General features: G+C 35.7%; 1 protein-coding gene and 1 pseudogene across 1 annotated transcript; one reads left to right on the top strand and one right to left on the bottom strand.

Annotated features, from left to right (window-relative positions):
• The first annotated feature begins 1,804 nt into the window (after nt 1-1,804).
• LOC134282928 (uncharacterized) lies at nt 1,805-2,900 on the top strand (annotated as a pseudogene).
• A 10,524-nt stretch (nt 2,901-13,424) lies between these two features.
• On the bottom strand, nt 13,425-17,462 carry LOC134282926 (uncharacterized protein K02A2.6-like). Its single transcript, XM_062765353.1, has one exon. It carries the CDS (start codon nt 17,460-17,462, stop codon nt 13,425-13,427), a length of 4,038 nt encoding a protein of 1,345 aa, XP_062621337.1.
• Nucleotides 17,463-22,556: the final 5,094 nt, after the last annotated feature.

The raw sequence follows: 22,556 nt of genomic DNA, 5'->3' as shown, positions 1-22,556 counted from the left end.
ATTATAATACAGTATAAAGAAAACGTTACAAAAATGAAAATGTTAGTTCTGATTTTCGTATTAAATTCTCTGAAAAATATTCTCAGAACTGGGTAAAAGGGTGGAGTAAAACAAGAATTAAGAAATGTAATGAATACTGTGTGCTAAATCAAAAGGTTATGTCTACATGCATAGTTTTTGCATTAGAATGTGTATTTTACACTAGCCCATAGCTTTACAGGGCATGTTTTTAGGTGTTATGCCCACCCACCCCCTTACTAATTTAGGAGGAAGTCGATTATCAACAAAAGCAACAAAAAAAACTACCCTACCTTTATTTTTCTATAAGGAGGGACTAAAAATAAGCTTAAAATGATCTACTATTCTACTAATTTTCAACTGTTACTTTGCCACAATACTTTCAAGTATACCCCCCACCAACATTTAAAGTATGCTTTAATCATGGCGAAGTAAATTATATATAAATGATATGATAGAACTTGTGTGAAGGCTTAACTTCATTTCAATATTTTATCTAGAGCCTCTTTCAGTATAATTGAAAGGTATAGAGTTTTATTCATATTTTTGCTTTTCATTTATTTTTTTTTTTTTTTTGATTTAACGTAATTTTATTTTTTTTTGGGGGGGGGGGGGGGTATTTCCTCCTTTTTCATTGTGAAAAAGGATTTGCCAAACTTATACAAGTAAAAGTTGAAATGGAAGAAAAATTAATTTTTCTATTAAAGAGTATTGGAACCTGATTGTTGCATGGTTTGATTTAAAAAAACAAGTGGAATATTATTCTTTAAGCAAACACTATAAGGAGGAAATTAAAAAGAAATTTTATTACTTGACAATTAAAGAATCTCTTTTCACTTTAAAGGGGGTCATTTTTCAATGGGGGTCAATTTTTTATAGGACTAACATATAAAATAATGACCCCTATGACACTTTTTCTACAAAAAATGATTTTTTTCTACGGGTAGGGGGTCATTTTTTGTCGTTGAAAAATGACCCCCGGTCATTATTCGATGGGGGTCTTTATTCGTCTTTACACCGGCCATGTCCAGGATATTAGCGTGTCAGAGTTAAACAAACAATGTTTTTGTTCTGTTAGACATAGTTCTAAATTCAACACTCCTTTTAAATGATTAGTGCACATAGTTTATTATTTATGGAACAGTATTCTATTTTTATAATTTAGTGGTGCTCATTTGTACTTATCAGTTATGTTCATTTTCATATTTGTAAATGTTAGAATTGATAAATAGTTATTGTAACACTGTTAGTTAACTGGTATGTTTAAATTATTCTCTATTTGATTTTTAGATAGATACTACTATTATATACATCAGTGCTAAGTGCCCGGCTTCCATGAAGAAGCACCACTACCAGCTTTACCTTTGTTTGTCTAGGAATGGACAGTCTGTGACAAAAATACACCATGCATATTGTCAGTGTCCTGTGGGGTATGTATTTTCAGAGTTATATGCAAACAATTTTTTTTACTCCTTTGATTATAACTTCATCTAAAATCTACGACTATTTTTAAAATAGGCTAGGTCAGAGCTGTAGCCACATTGGAAGTTTACTCTTTGCACTGAACCATATCAAGGCAAGCCCCAGGAAAGCTGCACAAGTAAGCCCTGCAAATGGATAGTACCCAAAGGAAGATCTACAAAACCTATTAGTAAGTAAATTTTATCTATAGTTGAATTGTTCACTGATAACAAATAACATTTGAACTTTGAAGCTCTTTAACTGGCAAGTAACATGAAAAATATAAACAGGTCCACATGAAACCTTGAAATCAAAAGCAAATAAAATGGACACTGAAACCGGTGATGTAGAGGATGCTTCATTTGACCCTCGCCATACCACAGACAGAGACTTTGACATCAGTGCTACACTGCATAACCTGAGAAATTTAAAGGATATTTTCCCAAGTACAGGTACAGCTAGGTTTAAGAACTGAGAAAAATATGGAAAAAAAAACGGTACTTTAAAAAACATGTGATACAGACTTAAGACTTTTAATTTCTATGATTCTCATATTATTTGACAAAATGAACATTCAGGTATGAGCCATTTGTGGAGCATCCCAGATGATGCCCCTGTAGCTGAGAGGGAGATTGAGGTTGAGACATATGAGGATCCATTTCCATTGGAAATGGCTTCCAAAGCATTGATCTTGTCAAATGAGAACTGTAAGAAAAAATAGGAATTACATTGTATATAAGAAAATATCTGTTTATATCATGGACATATCAAATTCAATCGTAAATATATCATTACAGTGCCAATCCCAATTTCCATTGACGAAAATTTGCCCGCCTATATTGAAGAAAGAACTAGAGATCAAAGAAAATGTTCCCTTTGGACAAAACTCCACAAAGGAAGAATTACGAGTTCTCTCTTTGGAGCTGTTTTAAATGCTGGGCCTAACCCAGTCTTGTGTCTTGTCTTGTGGACCAAATTATACATGGATCCAGTTTACAAAGGTTGAATGGAAATTAAAATATTAATAAAATATCAAATACATTATGTAAAAATAATTTTTAAAATTCTAATTAAACGTAAATTTACCGAATTAATTCAGCATTTCAAACAATTTATATTTTTACATATTAATTATTCTATACATCACAGGTACCAGACACTTCCTCGTCCAGTCCAGTGGGGTATAGACCACGAGAGAGAAGCAGTCCAAGATTAAATACCTGACTCTCCAGAATGCTGTCTCTAAATAGGTATCCGGACTGACCATTTACCCATCCCATACCTTTTTAGGTGCCAGCAGTGATGGATGGATTTATGATAAATCTATGCCAGTGGGAAATCAAAAAGGGGTACTAGAGATTAAGTGCCCTTACTCAATCTCTAGTGAAATACGATGGGTGATCAAAAAGTTCGCGAACTAATTGAACAACTTCCATAAAAGAAACAAAAATTGGTTTCAATGTTGATTATATTTTAAATTAATCCTCTCCGATTTTAATGCACATCAACCATCGTTCTGCACATGCGCGAATCACGTGATATTGGCGGTCACGTGACCCCCTCCGTAGCATTCTGTCACAAAAAATTAAAGATTTTTCTGAGTTTTATATTTCTTTCCATGTCAGTTAATTTTTATGACAAGAACAGTTCATTTGTCAGAAATGGTCAAATCTCGGCAACAGAATGGGTGGATAGGACTATCCGTTCCAAATATAAGCATGGCGATCATTAAAACACAAAACCTCTTGTCTCGGGAGGGACCTTTCTTCAAGGTGGATAGAGAATGGTTGCCTCCTTTTTATCATATCTAATATGTTTAAAATCAAAAGTGAACGATATCTTAGGTATTGAATAATTATATTATCGTTCAAAAGTTCAACTATTTTTCAAAGTGTAAATTGGAGGTCTTTGATAGCAAATTGCTTAATTAAAAAACTCATATCTTTTCAAACTTGCTTTTACCGGGCAAGATGACAAGTATCATTTTTAACCAGCTGCCTTCCTTCACTAAAACGATCAATCTAATCATTAATTGAATATATAGGAACTCTTTTATCTTAATAAACTGTGTACAAATTATTATATGATACTGCAGAGGGATTTCTAAGATAAACAATAAATTGTAAAGTCGTTTGTTGAACGAGTTCGACTGGGACAACCATTTTTCGTCACAAGTGACCTACCTAGTGACGTCATTTTCACATTGTGATGTCACAAACAAAATAGAAAAACTTTGGGTGCGTTCCTTTCACGCTTCCGAAAGTCCAGAACGCGTAGAACTGCAATGGAACGATTTGGAATCCGATTCCGGACGGATTCTCTCTGTCCTTTCTGAAGAGGTGGTGCAGCGGGAATTATTACGTAACAAAAATGGCGGAGAAAAATGTGCTTTTCCAATGTGAAGACTGCAATTTGTACTTTTCCAGCCTAGATGATGTTAAAATGCATAGATGCACAACGGAATCAAGTGAGTTTTGTTAGTGTGCATACATTTTACTGCAAATGCTTATTTAAAAACTTTAATTTATAGGGATATTTAGTGCACACCTTATTAGCCGTCACTGGGGCCCAAAATTGGTCAAGAAAATCTTAGATTTTTTTAAAGGGAAAGTGAGGGGGGGGGGGTTACAAACCTAAAAAATGACATATTTACCAGGAAAAAAAGTGCATTAAAAAGGACATGTAAAATTGTAATTGTAGGGAAAGGGGTCGATCACAATGGCGATCTTTTTTCGAATCCCCTCGTGTTTTTGAAAGCATGTCCAAATGGTTTTAACTAAATAAAGGTTTAACTTTTAGCACCCCTCCCCCTTTTTTAATTCTGCGAATTATATCTTTTGCAATTGAGTTTTATGATTTACAATGCAGTAGTATGTACTTCGATATTAATGTATACTATTAGTTTAAAAGATATTTTTTCTCATTTAGGCGGAGGAAATAATTCCATCCTTGTGACGAAACAAACGGCCGATGAAATTAATGCTGAAAGTCAAATGAAAAAACGTACGGTAACCCAGTGCCACAAGTGCAACATTTACTTCAACGACATGGAGTTGATGTCTAAGAACATATGTCAGAAACCACCAGCAGGGACACCATCATCAGGTAATTAATGTTAAGGTTAAAAATTTTACAGATTAGTATACCTGGGAGGTTGCACTTTCAGGAGATTGATATTTCCTCCTCCTATAATATAAAGTAGTAACTAATTTTGCACTAATTACATAGAAGTTGATATATTTCACATGAAGAGAAAAATATTGAAACTGTTACCCAAAGCAGTAATTCTATATAGTTTATGAGCTTCATATTCATATTCTGGAATACCATAAATAAAGACATGTAACAGGTTGTGTCTAAAATGTTTTTTTTTTAATGTAAAGCATTGAAAGTATATATTTATTAATTTTAATGTTTTCTAGGAGATGAAAAGGAGAGTCAAGTTGCCTCATGCAGTACTGCAGATATAGGTATGTCTTGGACACGCTCTAGTACCTTACTTCTAATAACCAAATACAAAACATATCAAGAGAAAATTAAGAAAGGTTTAATCAAGAAGAAAACCATGTGGGAGGAAATTGGCACAGGGATGAAAGATGAAGGTTACTCCTTTCATAAAAAAAATAAAAAGAAAATTGTTCTTGTTTTTTTTTTTTTTTTTAAATAAAAAGAAATGGTTCTTGTTTGGTTTTTCCTATAAGCAGATGGTTGGGGAGTGGATATGTTACTCCAAAAAATCCTTAAAGGTGAAACCTTTATCAGCCATTGCGCTATCATTTTCATCTAACAATTCAATTAAACCTGAAAATATTGTGAGTTCTCTATCAGATGTTTTTCCAGGCCAACCTTCAGATACAAATGTTATGACTCCAGATGGACTAATAACAATCAAAAATTTGGCAGTGGTATGGTGCTTTTAATTTGAAAAGGTTAAACTCTGGGTGTCAAGACGAGATGATTTTTGTATAAAAATTTCCGTACAATCTATGATAACTCGAACTGAAGGATATCTGATTTTAAATGAAGATGGCATAGTTCTTTGAATAATATCTCGAGATGGGAAAGGGTTTAAACATTTCAATTCTTGCAACAGTAGACAGATCCATGTAGAAAAATATACTGAGCAAAATAAGTTTAAAAATTAAAGGTACATGTATTTAATATATCAAGTAGAAAAAAGTAGATCAATAATTTATAATGCTTTTGAAATGTTAAATTTTCTTCGTATAACAAAGAAAAAGCAATATTTTTGTTGAATCCAACACGATTTGTGTTTGCCCCTGCGATGCGTGATTGTTGATGACGTTAAGTAAGTGACATTGCTTTGAGAGGTCTTTGAGCTCGAAAAATGGCTGAACGTAGCCCGTTTCCTACATATTGTCCGTATAACCTCACTCCAGTAACACGGCATAACTCTTCTGAAACTTAAGGAGCAGCCATAAAACTGTAACGTCTCCACGTTTTAACAGTGAAACGATCATTCCTAACTGTCGTTTTTCCATGGATATGCTAAGCGCTGGCGATTGATTACGTGTTCAGTCGTTCGGAATCAGTTCGATAGTCGACATTTGGTGGACTGATGCGACCAAACGTTTTCAGCAACCAATTGTTAGCATCCCTATAGTCCTTTAATGTTCATTTTCGGAAAGTCCTGGTGTTTTTGCCATTAGACGTTTTTGCAGTTTTTCACCGGTTTTCTTTTACAAACATGTTCAGAATGTTTTTCTAATAAAAAAAATTGTTCCCGGGCCATGTGTGTTCGAGCGTAACCTTTTGTTTTATTGAATTGTCACAACGTTGGATGAAGCGGTTTCTGCGTGTCAAATTAAAAAAAAGAACTCAGTCTTTTGTTATCTTTATCTCTATTGTTTTTAAGAAGAAGCATAATAAAACAATTAAGAAAAATATTTTTAAATCATACATACGGAAAAGCAATTGCTATTTTGCTCAATATATTTTGAAAAAGTACCCTCTGTCTGAAATTTGAAATCGTTCAACAATATCACTTGTCAAGAGTCCAATCTTCAGTCTAATAAGAAATGCAAACATCTGATCGATGAAATCCAATGCTCCTGCAGATGCTCTCTTGCGGTCAGAAGAAGTATCTGTGCTCGTCCCTAACCAATACTTCATTCTCTCTGCCTTTGGTTTTAGAAAGCTAAAAGCATGCTAAAATTTTATGTCAGTATATATATATATATATGTACATGCATTTTCAAAAAATTATGAAGAAAGTTTAGAAAACTGATGATAAATCACTGCAGAAGTAATAGTAAATTTTATACATGTTATAAACATACCTGAAAAGCCTCATGAACACAGCAAATGTTGGAAGTCCAGTATAAAAGCGGGTCTTGGAATCATCATCTGCAATTTTCTGGAAACTCCATTTATGTTTCTTCACTTCTGTTTGGAGCTCTTTCACCTGCTTCTTTAATGAGTTATTTTCTGCCATCAGAGGGTCTGTGTCACACTGCATACCTATACCTATTCCCCCTTCCGACCATTCAATTAAAACGCGCTAGTCCGTCATGTACAACAAACACAGCCCGAATTCTACCATGCAGTAGGTTTATCAATGTCTTAACATGAGCAAAATAAATATTCTTGTGCATTTTTAAATACCTGTTTTTCAGATACTGAGGTTGAATTTTCTCTAACTTGGCGTAGTGTAGTAACCCTTGGACTTCCGGTCAAGGAACTGCCATTCATGCTTTTGAAACACATGCGCCCGAAAAGTCGTTATGTAGTATATATTTGCATCTGTAGCTCTCCCTTTTCTTTATTTTGAGAATTTTCAACATTAGAAATGAAAATGTATGCTTTCAGTTACTTTGAGGAAATACAGGCATCACATCCGGAAAAGAAAGAAGGATATTTTTCCGGAATTTTAGTACAATACTTATGATTAACAGGTACAAAACCTTAAAAACCCAAAATATTGTCAATAATTTTATTGATTTCTGTTCAGGGGGCTTAAAATCAACCTCCGGTAATGGAATGAAAATCATTCAACCGTTAAATAACTGATTTGACAAAGTAAAAGATGTCCTAACTTTTTTGGTACATAGTTATATCCCGTACATAATTGTCACCCCTTAAATTAGGGTGTTGCGTTCCTATTGACGGTGAGTATACTATACTATACATTTAACTCCTGTTTTAATAAAGACATAATCATGAAAATACAACCATGTGAATTTCTATGTACATGTATGTATATATATATATTTTTTCCCCTCGGAAGTGGTGGGGGGATTAATACTTATGGCCTAGTCATACTTTTGGGGTTTAGACAAGAGTTGTGGAGTATGTGTCTATTAGCAAGGTTGGTTCAGGGATTAAACAACAAGCTTTTACAAATTTTTAAAAGTATTTAACAACATTAATTAGTATTTAAGTATATAACCTTTAAGAATTGGGTAAAGAGTATGGTGTCTGACGCGCTTTACGGTAAATGTCTAACTATATTTACTAGTACCTACATAATTATAATGTGCAAGATACATTCACACTTTTACCCTTTATATGCACCTATATACAAGCAATCTGCTTAAATCAAGAGTAATTTACGTTATCATCTAGGATCTTCATATTATAAATAATATAAAGCCTAGTAGTAATGAAAGAAAAAGTGAGCTAGCTCACATACCCCACGCTCCCCCAAAACTTGACGGTGAAACACATAATGAAAGGCACAATGCACTTTAAATACATAGTATAAATCAAAAGGGGCAATAATTGCAGAAAATCTTCACATCAAAATGTCTTGCATATGAGGACATTTTAATGTGGAATGAAGTTTCTAGATAAATAATGGAATAAAAATTTCTTGGCAATATACAAATCCACACATTTAAATATGTCTGAAATACCTAGAATGGTTCAAGATATTGAGTGCAGGAGCTATGCTGATCAGTGCAGGAGTTATGCTGACGAAATGTTATTTAATGGTAATTCTAAGTTGGAATTCCCGGAAAAATAAAGGAATCGGAATTTCTTGGTAATATACACATCTACACATTGTGTCCTAATCATCTGTAAAGTTCGACTTAATTCCGTGCAGTGGTTTATGAGGAGTTGTGCTGACAAACTGTTTATATCTATATAAAAGGTATGGCCAAAAACCTAAGTTTTTAGTGTGGAAAGTCCAGGAAAAAATAAAGGAATCGGAATTTCCTGGTAATATGCACATCTACATATTGTGTCCTAAATATCTGCAAAGTTTAACGAAATTCTGTGCAGCGGTTTATGTGGAGTTGCGCTGACAAACTCTATAAAAGGTATGGCCAAAAATCTAAGTTTTTAGTGTGGAAATTCCCGGAAAAAATAATGGAATCGGAATTTCCTGGTAATATGCACATCTATATATTGTGTCCTAAATATCTACAAAGTTTAACGAAATTTTGTGCAGCCGTTTATGAGGAGTTGTGCTGACAAACTGTAAAGGTATGGCCAAAAACCTAAGTTTGTAGTGCGGAAAGTCCAGGAAAAAATAAAGGAATTGGAAATCCCTGGCAATATGCACATCTACATATTGTGTCCTAAATATCTGCAAAGTTTGACGAAATTCTGTGCAGCAGTTTATGAGGAGTTGCGCTAACAAACTGTTCATCTCTATATTCAAGGTATTGCCAAATGCATAAGTAAAAAAGTGCGGGAATTCCCGGAAAAAATAATGGAATCGGAATTTCCTAGTAATATGCACATCTACACATTGTGTCTTAAATACCTGCAAAGTTTGACGAAATTCTGTGCAGCGGTTTATGAGGAGTTGCGCTGACAAAAAAAGGACTGACTGACTGACTGACTGACGGGTCAAAAACATTATACCTCCCACAACTTGTTGCGTGGGGTATAAATATTGCAAAACGCAAATACAATTCATGGATGTTAATTTTAATTTTAGCCTTGATTGGTATTGATAATAAGTGTTTTCTTTAAATATCCACTGCCTTTTTAAAATAAAAAAAAAAACTGATAGACAGAATTTTGTATCTTAGTGTAGTCTACGTGTGTGCCAAATGATATTGAAATCAGACCAAAACTGTACGAGGAGTAGCATTTTAAAAGTATTACACAGAAATTTCTATTTTTAGTAATCACGGCAACATGGGCTGCTTCCTTTTACATTGTGGATTATTCCATGCTACACAATGATTATTATGTCAGAGATTTTCCTTTGCAACGTCCTCCACTGACAAACAGATGAAATGGTTGGGGAGTTTGTTTTGTTTGATCTTCCAGCACCAATCTACGATAAAATCATGCACCAATGTTTGCCTTTCATTTAATGTCTGAACCATGCTTTCGTACTTTCTTGGAGGAATATAGGTATCACACCGGTAATTGTTTTCACTATATAATTCTATATAGAATAAAAAAAATCGTTAAAAATAGGTATTTGTTTACATGAAAAAATATTTAGCAGGAGGTATTAAACATTACCTGTCACATTAGCTGACACCAAAAAACAGGGTACCTACACGGCATTTTCGGACTTTTTCCATCTGCAAACAGGGCTACCCTAAAATCCACGTGTTTTCACTGTGTTTATAAACACCTCGAGTGCACTACAGGAAGTACACTCCTATGCCATGAAAAAATAGTTCCTGTCAAAAACCTTTATTTATTCACAAAGTACATAAAATTTACTAGGCACATATACCAAAATTTGTAAAAATTGCTTGGAAGAAAATAGAAAAACGCCTCAAAGGGAAAGAAAATCAATTATATATATATATATATATGGAACTACATTTGAAATGTTCGTCGGAATACATAACGGACAAATGCTTATTTTGGTTTAATGAATCTTGAGAATTCTCTGACGAACCCACGTCTTGTGGTATAGCATTTGCTTCATCATCTTTCTACTTATCTGCCCGTGCAGCTAATGTATCCCATGCATGCCTTCATTTGAAGATTTGGGCTTGTAGATTTCCGATTGAATATTAGGAGGTTTTCATTGTCGGATGCATTTCCTTTGAATACATCTATATCGTTTTAAGAAATCACTTTTATTTCACCGTGGATAACATTTTTAAACAATTTCAAGCATTTTTTCTGTAATTTTCCTTCTAACTGAAATTGCGAAGCACTGCTCTAAGTGAGGTATTGTTCAGCAATGATTTCTAAGCTGCCTGTTCATTTCATCTCTGATTAGCTTGAATCTTTCCACTCCAATGAACTTTACATCTATCTATATAATGATTAAATATTCAGTGGAATGCCTATTCACAAGAGTTTAATATTACAAATATTAATTTGTAAAATGGTTCACACTGAACAACTGAAAAACTCAAACCAATCATGTGCACTTTGATACTTGAACTACAACAAAAGCAGATTACTTTGACATCAAACTCTTCCGACTGGTTTTTTGGTTGACAGGAAAAAGACCCCTCCCTGCTCAATGGTCCCTTCGGATGAGACCGTATAAACTGAGGTTCCAAATCTGACGAAGCAGTAGCATTTACTAGGTCAAAGGTTAAGGTCATAGCAGAATTATATGAACAATCTGAGACCAATATGTTAGAGGAACGGCGAAGAGTGAAAGAGAGGGAGAGTGAAGACCCTCTTCCGAAAGTCACATTCCATGTCTCCTCCGTTAAAGAGGATGAAGTCTTCGTTAGTAAAAATGTGATAAGAATTAGATAAATATAAATGAATGCTAGTATGCTAAATGGGTTTTTTATATGTTAGTCAGGGATTGTGGGTGGATTTTAGAATTTTGTGTATATTTAGCACGTATCAATGCTTGTTGATGATGCAGAAGTAGCAATATAATATTTTTAAGTCTAGCATTAAAAATATTCAATTATTGTATAAGTATTGTATATTTCAGTATTTTCTAAGTTCTTAGGCACAGAATCCAGCAAAATGGAACTTGCTTTAGTCTGCAAAGACAACATATTTCATAAGTACGTTCTACCAAATGTACAATTTCATCCCAAGGCAACAGCAGTCACTGGATCAGTGTGGATTAATTGCATGTAGGAAGTGGAGAGTTGTTCCATAAAAAAAAACCCGTTTGTTGTATCTAGTTACATGAACAAATGTTGGTCCAAGTTTGTGAAGTGGTAAGATTGCAATCATTTCATAAAGAGAGATGATTCAGACACCGACAAACTCGTGAACCCGATAGTAGAAAAATGAGGCACATTCAGCAACAGAGGATGTAAAAATTCTGCAGGCATTAGTATGGGCAGCGGAAAGGGCAAAAGTTACCATAATGGGAAAACAAACAATTATTTTAATTTCAATGACCATAAAAACTTAACAAATGATATACAATGCATAATCAATAGACCGTTTTGCAGAACAAAGATACATTAAAGCAAAATCAACGACCACGTATGTAACAAACATATATTGTTGATAGCAATTAATGTAATAGTTTGTTTTCTCATTATGGTAATTTTTGCCTTTTCCGCTGCCCATACATTAGTCAACCATCTCAAATTGAAGACACTCTTTCTAAACATAGTTTTGAACCAAATTTTGAAGAAAGTTCAAGTAATTCTAAGTTTAAGGCAGCTGAATGTTTTATCTCATCACACCTTTTGCATTTTTGGTCGTATGTTGAAAAAGGCATCAATCTGGTTTGAATTATAATTATTTGAAGCTGGTATTTTCAGAGAGTTGGGAAAATGATAGAGACGGAACGGTTCGAGTAACCCACACAAAATCTGTTAGTGCTAAAATTGTCGACCATTTTTGTATATTGTAAGATATATCTTATGTATTTTTAGGTCACCTGAGTAAACTCAGGTGACCTATTGCTATCCGTTTTCGTCCGTCGTCGTCCGTCGTGCGTTAACATTTGAACATTTTCAGCTTCTTCTCTGCAACCACTGAACCAATTTCAGCCAAATTTGGCACAAAGCATCTATGGGTAAAAGGGAACAAAAATTGTGAATTTCATGATCCCTGCCCCCCTGGGGCCTGAGGGGTGGGTCCAAAACCACTAAAATTAATGCAATCTTTAAAAATCTTCTTCTTTATTCCTGGACATGAAGCAGTCAAACTGTTTCCATGATTATAATCAGCATTGAGTCCTCTAACAAAATTGTTAAATTCATGGCCCTGGGGTCAGGGGTTCTAGTTCTAGGGTGGGGCTAAATAAGTAGGTAGTGAAAATGCATAATTTCTTTGAAAATCTTCTTCTCTGCTCCTGGGTATTAAATAAACCAACTAAGTACATAGTTATGATGAGCAAGAGTGCCTCTACCAAAATTGTGAATTTTATGGCCCCAGGGTCAGGGGTTCTGGTGTTAGGGCGGGGCTCTATTGATTATATAGTGAAAATACATGAATTCTTTGAAAATCTTCTCTGCTCCTGGGTATTAAATAAACTAACTAAGTACATAGTTATGATGAGCAAGAGTGCCTCTACCTAAATTGTGAATTTTATGGCCCCAGGGTCAGGGGTTCTTGTTTTAGGGTGGGGCTCTAATGATTATATAGCGAAATGCATGAATTCTTTGAACATCTTATCCTTTGCTCCTGGTAAATATGCTAATGATCTAATTACATATTTGTTGATATTGACCAGTAATTAATATTAGAGACGCTACGAGACAGACAACAAGCTGACGGAAGAACGACTTTATATAGAACTGAGCATGCGCACATAACACAAGTATGGAGAAACATCCATGACATAACATACATACGTAAAACATCAACATCCCCTTTTCTTTAAAGAGCTTAAACAATTCAGACATTCTTAAATGATAAATTGATTATATGGATTACATGGACATACATGGAGTACACTAAAACAGACTGAATTGACTAGAACACACTTGTAAGTTGTAACTGATTAGATTTGATCAACATTAGAAATAGACTATAATTCTAATAAAATTGTCTTTAAAATGATTCTTTGTTAATTTCTTAATTTTATCATAATTAATCAAGTATCAAAACATTCTGTACAGTCAATAACGCACATAGTCTTTGAGCTTTGCTGGTTCCCTTCGAGCTCTTGCTGATCGACGCAATGGAATAGGTTCAGGTACCATATCTGCTTGAGATTGTTGTACGGTCTCATCCAGTGATTCGGAATTGTCAAGCGGTGAGTTGGTCATAGTACTGGGGTTACGATCAACCAAATTTTCCTTTTCTATGCAAACACGTGGCTCATGATGAAAATCTGTCATACGCATATCGGAATTATCCTCTTGTGTAGATTCAACTGGTTGCTTCCTGCTTTCAAAACGCACTGGAGATTTGTCACGAATGACTACTTTCACTTTGGTTGGTCGAATATGCAGACGATTCCTGCGGTAAGTTGTACCATCCTCTGACTGAACTATGTAGGTTTGGTTGTGTAGACAGTCAACGATTTTACCAAGAATCCATTTCTCATTCGACTTCCTTTCAAAGAACACATTTTGGTTTTTCTTGAGTTGAGTTTTCTCATGTGCTGTTCGATCGTAATAGCGTTTCACTGACTTCTTCCGTTGTTGTCGTTTCCTGTTTGAGGAAGTCTTGTGTCGATCTAGCTTTGGAAGTTTCGTTCGCGTATGTCTCCCAAACATCATCTCGCAGGGACTAAGACCTGTGTCTTGTCTTGGCGTATTTCTCTGTTCTAACAGTGCCTCAAATTGGTCTGTTGATTCCTTGTCACATTTCATGATCAAGTGTTTCATAATCTTGACGGCGGACTCTGCCTTTCCATTGGCTCTCTGATGGTTTGGTGATGAAGTTACGTGCTTTATTCCCCATTCAGTGGTGAACTTCTTGAATTCGCTTGAAGTAAACTGGGGTCCTCCATCTGTGACAATTACCGACGGAATTCCAAAATGAGAGAATTGCTTCTTCAAGGTTTTGATTAACTTCACTGAAGTTGTAGTTGGCATGAGAGCAATGTCAATATAGTTGCTGAAATAATCAACACTGACAAGGTAAGTATGATTCTTGATTTGGAAGAAATATAATCCAATTTTGTTCCATGGTTTTGTTCCATCATCATGTTGAGTGAGTGGAGTTTTGCTCGGTCTAGGTTTCATCTCCTGACAGGCATAGCAATTGTCAGCTAACTGTTTTATATCACTTTGCATATTTGGCCAAAATACTGTTCCACGAGCTCGCCGGATCATGGAGTCATAGCCAAGGTGAGCTGAATGTAGTCGATGCTTCACATCAGACCTGAGAGACTTAGGAATCACAATAGCTTCACCCTTCACAACAATACCATTATAAACACTCAAAGTTTCACGGAGATCATAGTACTGTTTGACTGACTCTTCTACTAGGTTCTTTCTATCTGGCCATCCATCAGTGATGTTTGCAATCAAGCATTGCAATTCAGAGTCCATTTCTGTTGCCTTGCGAATTTCATCAAGTCGAACATCTGACAAGTCAGGATCCACACACACAGTCATGATTCTTGGACGATCATCAGTAGGAACTTCTATCGTCGCTCTGCTTAACATATCAGCTATGATAAGATCTTCACCTTTGACGAATTTGAACGTAATGTCATATCTATTCAGTTTCATCATAATATCCTGCAGTCTACGTGGGGCTGCTGATAAAGGTTTTCTTAGAATCGCCTCTAACGGTTTATGGTCATTCTCGATAACCACTTTTCGGCCATAGGTATACTGGTCGAACTTTTCGAGTCCAAATAGAATAGAAAGTGCCTCTTTCTCAATTTGGGCCCATTTCCGTTGTGCCATAGATAGTGAACGAGATGCATACTCGATTGGTTTTCCATTCTGTAGGAGAACAGCTCCAAGACCATCTTTGCTACTGTCTGTTTGTAACGTCAGCTCCAAATCTGGATTGAAGTAAGCAAGAACCGGAGTACAGGTAAGTTGCTTTTTGACATCGTTAAATGCCTTCTCACACTTCTTGGTCCACGTCCATGGTGTGTCTTTACGAGTGAGTGTTCTGAGTGGTTCAAGGGTTGTAGATAAACTCGGCAGAAATTTGGACATATACTGCACCATACCACAAAATCTTTTCACACCAGAAATATCTGTTGGGCTGGGCATGTCTATAATAGCCTTGACTTTTCCATCATCTGCCTTCACACCTTCACTTGTTATCTTGTGTCCATGAAACTTTATCTCACGCAGTCCAATCTCTTTCTTGTCATCATTCAGGATGATATTTGCTTGTTTACATCTCGAGTACAAGAGTTTCAGCTTCTCTGTGTTGTCTAGTTCAGCTTCTGGAATAGTATCGCCACAGCCTGTAACAATGATATCATCAGCTATGGTAAAAACGCCTTCAATGTCACCAAGAGCCTCAGTCAATTTTCTTTGGAAAATTTCACTGGAGACCTTCAGGCCAAATGGAAGTCTAGACCATCGGTATCTACCAAACGGTGTAATCATGGTTGTTAACATGCTTGACTTCTCATCCAGTTTTACATGCCAGTAGGCTTCTTTGACATCCAGTTTGCTGAACAACTTGGCTTTCTGAAGTTTAGGTAGTACGTCATCAAGTACCGGTAGTTTGTAATGTTCACGCAATAGTGCTGAGTTTAAAGCTTGCGGATCAAGACAAATTCTCAGTTTTCCATTCGCTTTGTGCACTACCGCCATCTGATTGACCCATTTTGTTGGTGTGGTTACTGGAACAAGAATTCCTCTCTTAACAAGGTTGTCAAGTTCTGTTTTCACATTGTCCTTAATAGCTAGTGGGAGTTTTCGACACGGTAGAGTTTTAGGTTGGATCTCACTATCGACCACAAGTGTAGCTTCTCCAAGGTCACCTAGTTCTGACGCTGACGTATCCACCTTTGAGATGAACTTCTCTTCATTCACAGTGATGAGATTCATTTTCTGGATCCCATGAAGTCCTAATAAACTCTGAAGTTTATTGCTAACAACAGCAAATGTCATATTCATCACTTCTTTAGTCTTTGGGTTTGTAACAGGTAGATCAACTTCTCCTAGGGTTTTCAAAGGTGCTGAGTCATATACACGAAGAGTTGATGCGGACGGGCGAACTTGATCCTTCCGAACATACTTCTTCTGTAAGGTGTTTATCTGTGCACCACTATCCAACTGAAATCGAACATCACAGTTGTTCAAACTCATGACAGCTGTTAAGGTAGTTTTGTTACAGTTAACAACGTTGAGCCAATATTCATCTTCATCAGACGAATCGCTATATTGTTTCCGGTCAACAAGGTTAATCTTCTTGCATTTCACACTGAAATGATTGCGTCCATGACATTTGTTACAGGTTTTTCCCCATGCCGGACAGGACTCTTTCTTCATTGGATGTTTGGTTCCACAGAATTTACACGACTTCTCCTTGTCCTGTGGTTTCTTGAATCCTTGTTTCTTATATGGAACTTTGTTCACAGTTTTTCGATGTGTCTGAGATTCGCTTACTTTGTGCACACTTGCATTGTTCTCTTTCTTCATCTCTTCAGCTTGTCGATTAGCCTGCTCATAGGACTGACAAATCTTAATTGCTTTCTTGAGGTCCAAATCATCATCCCTCAATAGGAGCTGCTGCATTTTTCCTGTGCAACTGAAAACAATCTTGTCTCTAATCATGCGATCCTCCTCTTTGAAATTGCAGGACGCTGCCTTTATACGCAATTCAGTGAGAAACTGGTCAAAAGGTTCGAAATACTTTGTACTCCAAAATTTGTGCGATTCCGCGACTTCGTTTTTGCGAGGATTACAGTACTGTTCAATTTTGTTAAACACATCCTGAGGTTTGTTCTTATCCTCACCAGGTGCCCATTCAAAGTGATCATAAATTTTCAAAAGTCTCTCACCTCCACAATTGATTATCGTTGCAGTCTGAATTTCCTCCGACAATGCAGTAGTTCCGCTCGCTATCAGATAAATTTCCACTTGCCGTTTCCAAGACTTATAGTTTTCCGACACATTACCAGTAAGAAGGTTCAATTCCGGTGGTAGTCGTAAGTTTGGATTGATCAAAGCTCTCGGAGTAGCTTGGTGCTCTTGTGCGGCTTCCTCATTCTCGTCAGGGGGCGCCATACTTTTATATCGGTCACACGTGGAGTGGTAATTTGTATCAAATTTCACTGATACTTACACGTTTCAAGTAGAAAACGTATCAAACTAAGTTGTTTCAGTTGTGTGAAACTACTTTCACCGCTGCCACCATGTTGATATTGACCAGTAATTAATATTAGAGACGCTTCGAGACAGACAACAAGCTGACGGAAGAACGACTTTATATAGAACTGAGCATGCGCACATAACACAAGTATGGAGAAACATTCATGACATAACAAACATACGTAAAACATCAACAATATTTAAGGCCAGGATTTATTTTATTTTCAGTTTTACAGACCCTCCGCTCAAGATTTTGAATTTTCAAAAAAAAATTAAACAATTTTTTTCTTTCCGATGTGAAATTTGAGTCGGGATCGAGATTTCAAAGTTACGAACTCGCACTTCCGGTTTTACGATGAAACGGCGGGTAAATAAAGCTAGATCTGAGAAGATAGCTTGGTTTAGTGTAAAATTCATCGATAAGAGTGCCATTCAAAACGTTTGAACTGTTCATAGGACAAATAAAATGCTGACGACTTTGTTGCACAATGACATGCTGGTGAGATAATTATGTATTCGTTTCAAAAGTAACTGTAAATTATTTTCCTCCCCCAGGTTTTAACTGCCCGTGGTAGCTATTGCATATTGCCAGGGACATTGTTTAGGTCTCTGTTATAGCTTACAGTCTAAGCATCATTCTTCAGAAAAGGGTTGCTTATGCATCAGATGTAATGAATAAAACTATGGGAGAAGTGAAGTCCATTTGAGGAAGAAATAAACAATAACCTGAAGAAATTAAAAAAAATTCAACTATTAAAAGGCAAGAATATACAAATATATACAGGCATGTAGTATCATTTGTATCAGCCAGAAAAATTATTTTACACTTAATTGAAAAAATGTTGACCCTACTCCCCAATACTTCCTGTCTGTTTTATGATAGAAATTACAATTTTAGGCATCAAGTAAATTTTAGAACAATGTCTACACATTCACCTAACACATATTAAAAAAATGAAGATATATTGAAAGACTTTTAAAGAATTGATTTTTTAAAATATATTTTGATCGACATCACATAATTTATATAACTGGCCCAAACTGGCAGATGATGAAATAAGCAATTAAATGTTCTACTTTCCTATTTGTAAGCATTATGTGTCCAGTGGTAAGGAGCCTATTAGGATAGCATAAAAAAAAGAATGTACAAATTTTAATAATTGATTTATCAAAAAAAAAATTTTTATTTCCTTCTCCTTTGGGACTTTTTTATTCTCATGTTCATAACTAAACCTAAACATAAAAAAAATGCTGGCCTTATAATGAAGAAAGGGGCCTCTTTCAAAATAGATAATTTCAGGGCTGCTGGGTCAGGGGTACCAGGGGGGTACTCTGACTAAAAATAAATTAATGCTTTGAAATCTGCCCTTTGATAAGCAATGGTGCCTCTTTCAAAATTTGTGAATTTCATGGCTTTTGGATTAAAACACAAACCAAATACAATCGCTGGGAAGTTGTTACATGATACTCAGGTGACCTGTAAGGCCTGTGGGCCTCTTGTTCATTGATACATGTATATCAAAACCTTTCATGATTTTCCAAAGTCATCTTATATATCCTCGTCTTGAGTGTTTTCGATACAACATTTTAGAAAATTTCTATCTATTTCTTATCCTTTCTTTTTGATTGATTGTGTGTCGTTTCACGTCCTTCTCGAGAATTTTTCACTAAAATGGAGATGCCACAGAAAATATGATCTATGCTTGGCACTCGGGGACATTGAGCAGAAAGGGATCTTTATCGTGCCAGCACCTACTACAACTGCGGGGCTTCGGATTGAAGTTCTCATCCGTTGGACCAGTAACTACATTACATCAGTGATCCTCAAACCCATATTGTGAGAATCGACTCTAGAGCAGACCAACCACTGCATCACGCGGGTGACTAAATGCAACAGAATATAGGGTATAAATTGAGCTTTCTTCGCCATTCAATTGCAATCCGGTGCGAAGATTCAGAAGGAATCAAAATACATTTTCATTTGCACATCACATGACATATATATATACATATATAAAGTATCACTAAAATCTTTGATAAAAAAAAATTCAAAAATATGAATGTTGCATACAATAGAGATACGGATTATAGCAAGACTGAATAAAGATGGACACTTTGATAATGACAGACATTCATTAGAAAATTGAAAGCTGATTATGCACATGGTATGCTCGAAAACAAACACCCTGACAAAGATGAATAATACACCTGTCACAACCATAAGTAACATCTTTCCTCTTGCTCTCTTTTGCACACCATTTACATCGTCCACGAGGTCTGTCCAACTTTATGTTCCAATGCTGACTTGAACCTGCTGCTGTAATTAGCTGCACTCCAGAATATCTTGGCTGCTCCCTGTTAGAAAAATCTGCAAATATGACTCATGGCAACATCAGTTTGAAGATCACCGAGAGATTAATGCTTTCTTCCATAGTAGGATTGATTGATTGTATACTTTTTAACGTCCCTCTCAAGAATTTTTCACTCATATGGAGACGCCACTACTTGCCGGTGGAGGGCTACAAATTTTGTCCTATGCTCGGCACTCAGGGCCTTTGAGCAGTGAGGGATCTTTTTCGTGCCAGCACCTACTGCGATACGGGGCCTCGGTTTATAGGGTCTCATCCGAAGGACCGGTCTCCACGTCCCGCAGTGGGATTCGAACCCGCGACGTAAGGATTGACTCTTTACTTCGCGACTCTAGAGCAGACGCTCTAACCACTGCGCCACGCGGGCGACCTTCCATAGTAGGAACGTGTTGACCAGGGCCACTTACAGTATGAAATTCATGAAATGCTGAATTTGTCTTTGAAGAACATCCCAGACATGTTCAATAGGATTGCGGTCTGGTGACTTCGAGGGCCACCACATTATATAGATAGTCTCTGTCTCAAGGTACTGGTTCACTATGTTTGCTCTGTTAGGTCTGGTGTTATCATCCATTAAAACAAATTCTGTCCCTATTGCATCGGCAAATGTTCTCGCAATTGGCTGAAGGATATCATCTCTGTATCTGATACCGGTCAGTGCTCCATTTATGATGATGTAAAACTCCGTGGACCTCTGAATAGAAACGCCTCTCCACACCATAACAGAACCTCCACCAAAGCGATTATGTTGAGCCACAAAACAGTCACTAAAACGTTCATTCTTCTGTCTCCACACTCGTTACCTTCCATAATTAAAATCCACACAGAATTTTGATTCATCACATCAGTTTATTATAAATTTCAGAATTGAAATTTCTTTTACTTAACTACAGTATCTTATACATAACCCTTAACTTTTTTGGTTGAGTATATATCTGAATCCATGATGATTCTTCGTCAGCTTAAAAAATGTAGGGAAATTGCACAATCGATCCTGTCAATTCAAAGTTTCAAACAGAATGGTGGAGGAAAAGATTTTAGTTTAACTTTGTCTCCAGTCTCCATTTTCCAAAACTCGAACAACACCTTGGGTTCAGTTTAGTGGACAAAACATAAAAAAAATCTAAGTTCCGTTTCTTTTTCATTTAATGTATTCTCAAAATGTGAAATGAATGTTTATCCAATGTACTTTTTCTGTTCATTTATTAAATTGTTGTCATCAATGTCAGTAAAACAAAAGTCCTCTCTATACTTACCTTAGCAATGTACGGAAAATGAAATATTAGTCAGTCGGCGTGTATTGGCATCGAGGCATTATTGTCATACATGTATAGTAGTTTCGTTCATCTGTTGAAAGTTATAAGTCACTTTTGATCGTTGGGGGTGTGTTAGGAAAGATCTTATTTACCTTACTATCTACACAATAAACAATAAATTTTTATGTAAACAGTAAAAAAATCTGCTTACTCTCTACTCAATACTCAAAATATTTTTATATACCCCCGCTTTGAATGAGCCTTGTGTGTGTGTCTGTCTGTAACAAATTTTCATCGCAGATGCTGAAACTTTTAGCACTCTTTGTTTAGGCATGTCATATTGTGGGATTTCACTTTGTATGACCTAGCAATGACAGATACTCGATATTTTAGCGCAATAGCGCTCTTTGTTTAAGCCGTTCATTTTATCTCACTTGACATGAACGCTCAGGGACTAACGGATCAGAAAAGTGGCGACTTATATTACAGTATTTTGGAGAAGTGTAGGTTCTTAATTATTCAATTCTTGACCCCCGGGTTATGGGTGGAGTCATAATTGAGATACATGAAAGTTTTAGAACTATTTTCAAATCTACAAACCACAGACACTTGTTTCAAATACAGGCTATCCCCTACTTATTTTTACCACAAAGTACCTTTACTCATTTTCAGGCAACCCTACTTCAACCTCGTAGTTTATTAATATATGATAATATACTTTAAAATGACATCGATCCTTTCAAGAGAATTTTTTTCTTGTTAATTAATATCAATTCTCTGTAATTATCAAACAATATCAATAATGCTTGGCCACACTACATTTTCAATTTTAAGGAAACTTTTTGTGTGTACTCACAATGTCACATCATTAATGGTTTTATATTTTTTTATTTCAAAAAATGTCTCGTTGCCATGGTAACGGCACCTATTGTTTCCCCTGTAAATTCTTCCTAAAATTTGACCAAAAAACGTGATTTTGTAGGTTTTACTGAATAAAAATGAGCTTAAAAGAAACAAGAGAATGGTTAAATCTACTTTTGTTTCAAAACTGCCATTATTCCTCTTTAGTATAACAACATAATTTTTTTAAAAACTGTAATTCTACATAATGGCTTAACAACGCTTATCTTTGGGGGTTTTGGCATTTTGTCAAATTGAGAAAATTCCCATTTTAGACCCTTTTTCAAAGCGATTTTTTAATACTTTTGCACACTGATTTGAAATTCATGAAACATTGCATTGTATAGATGGTACATAAGTTAGTTTAAACACATTAAAATATTTATGGGACATTTAAATATTTTTTTTTTAAAAGCTGATGAAAAATTACCCGAAATCTGCAAAATTTCCGTATTCCAAGGAACATATGCACATTTCATTAAGTT

This window comes from Saccostrea cucullata, unplaced genomic scaffold, assembly GCF_032062105.1.
Source record: "Saccostrea cucullata isolate Sc308-1 unplaced genomic scaffold, CSIRO_AGI_Scuc_v1 ctg406, whole genome shotgun sequence".
Classification (NCBI taxonomy): domain Eukaryota; kingdom Metazoa; phylum Mollusca; class Bivalvia; order Ostreida; family Ostreidae; genus Saccostrea; species Saccostrea cuccullata.
The sequence above is the reverse complement of the archived record's forward strand: the minus strand, read 5'-3'. Positions and strand labels throughout refer to the sequence as shown.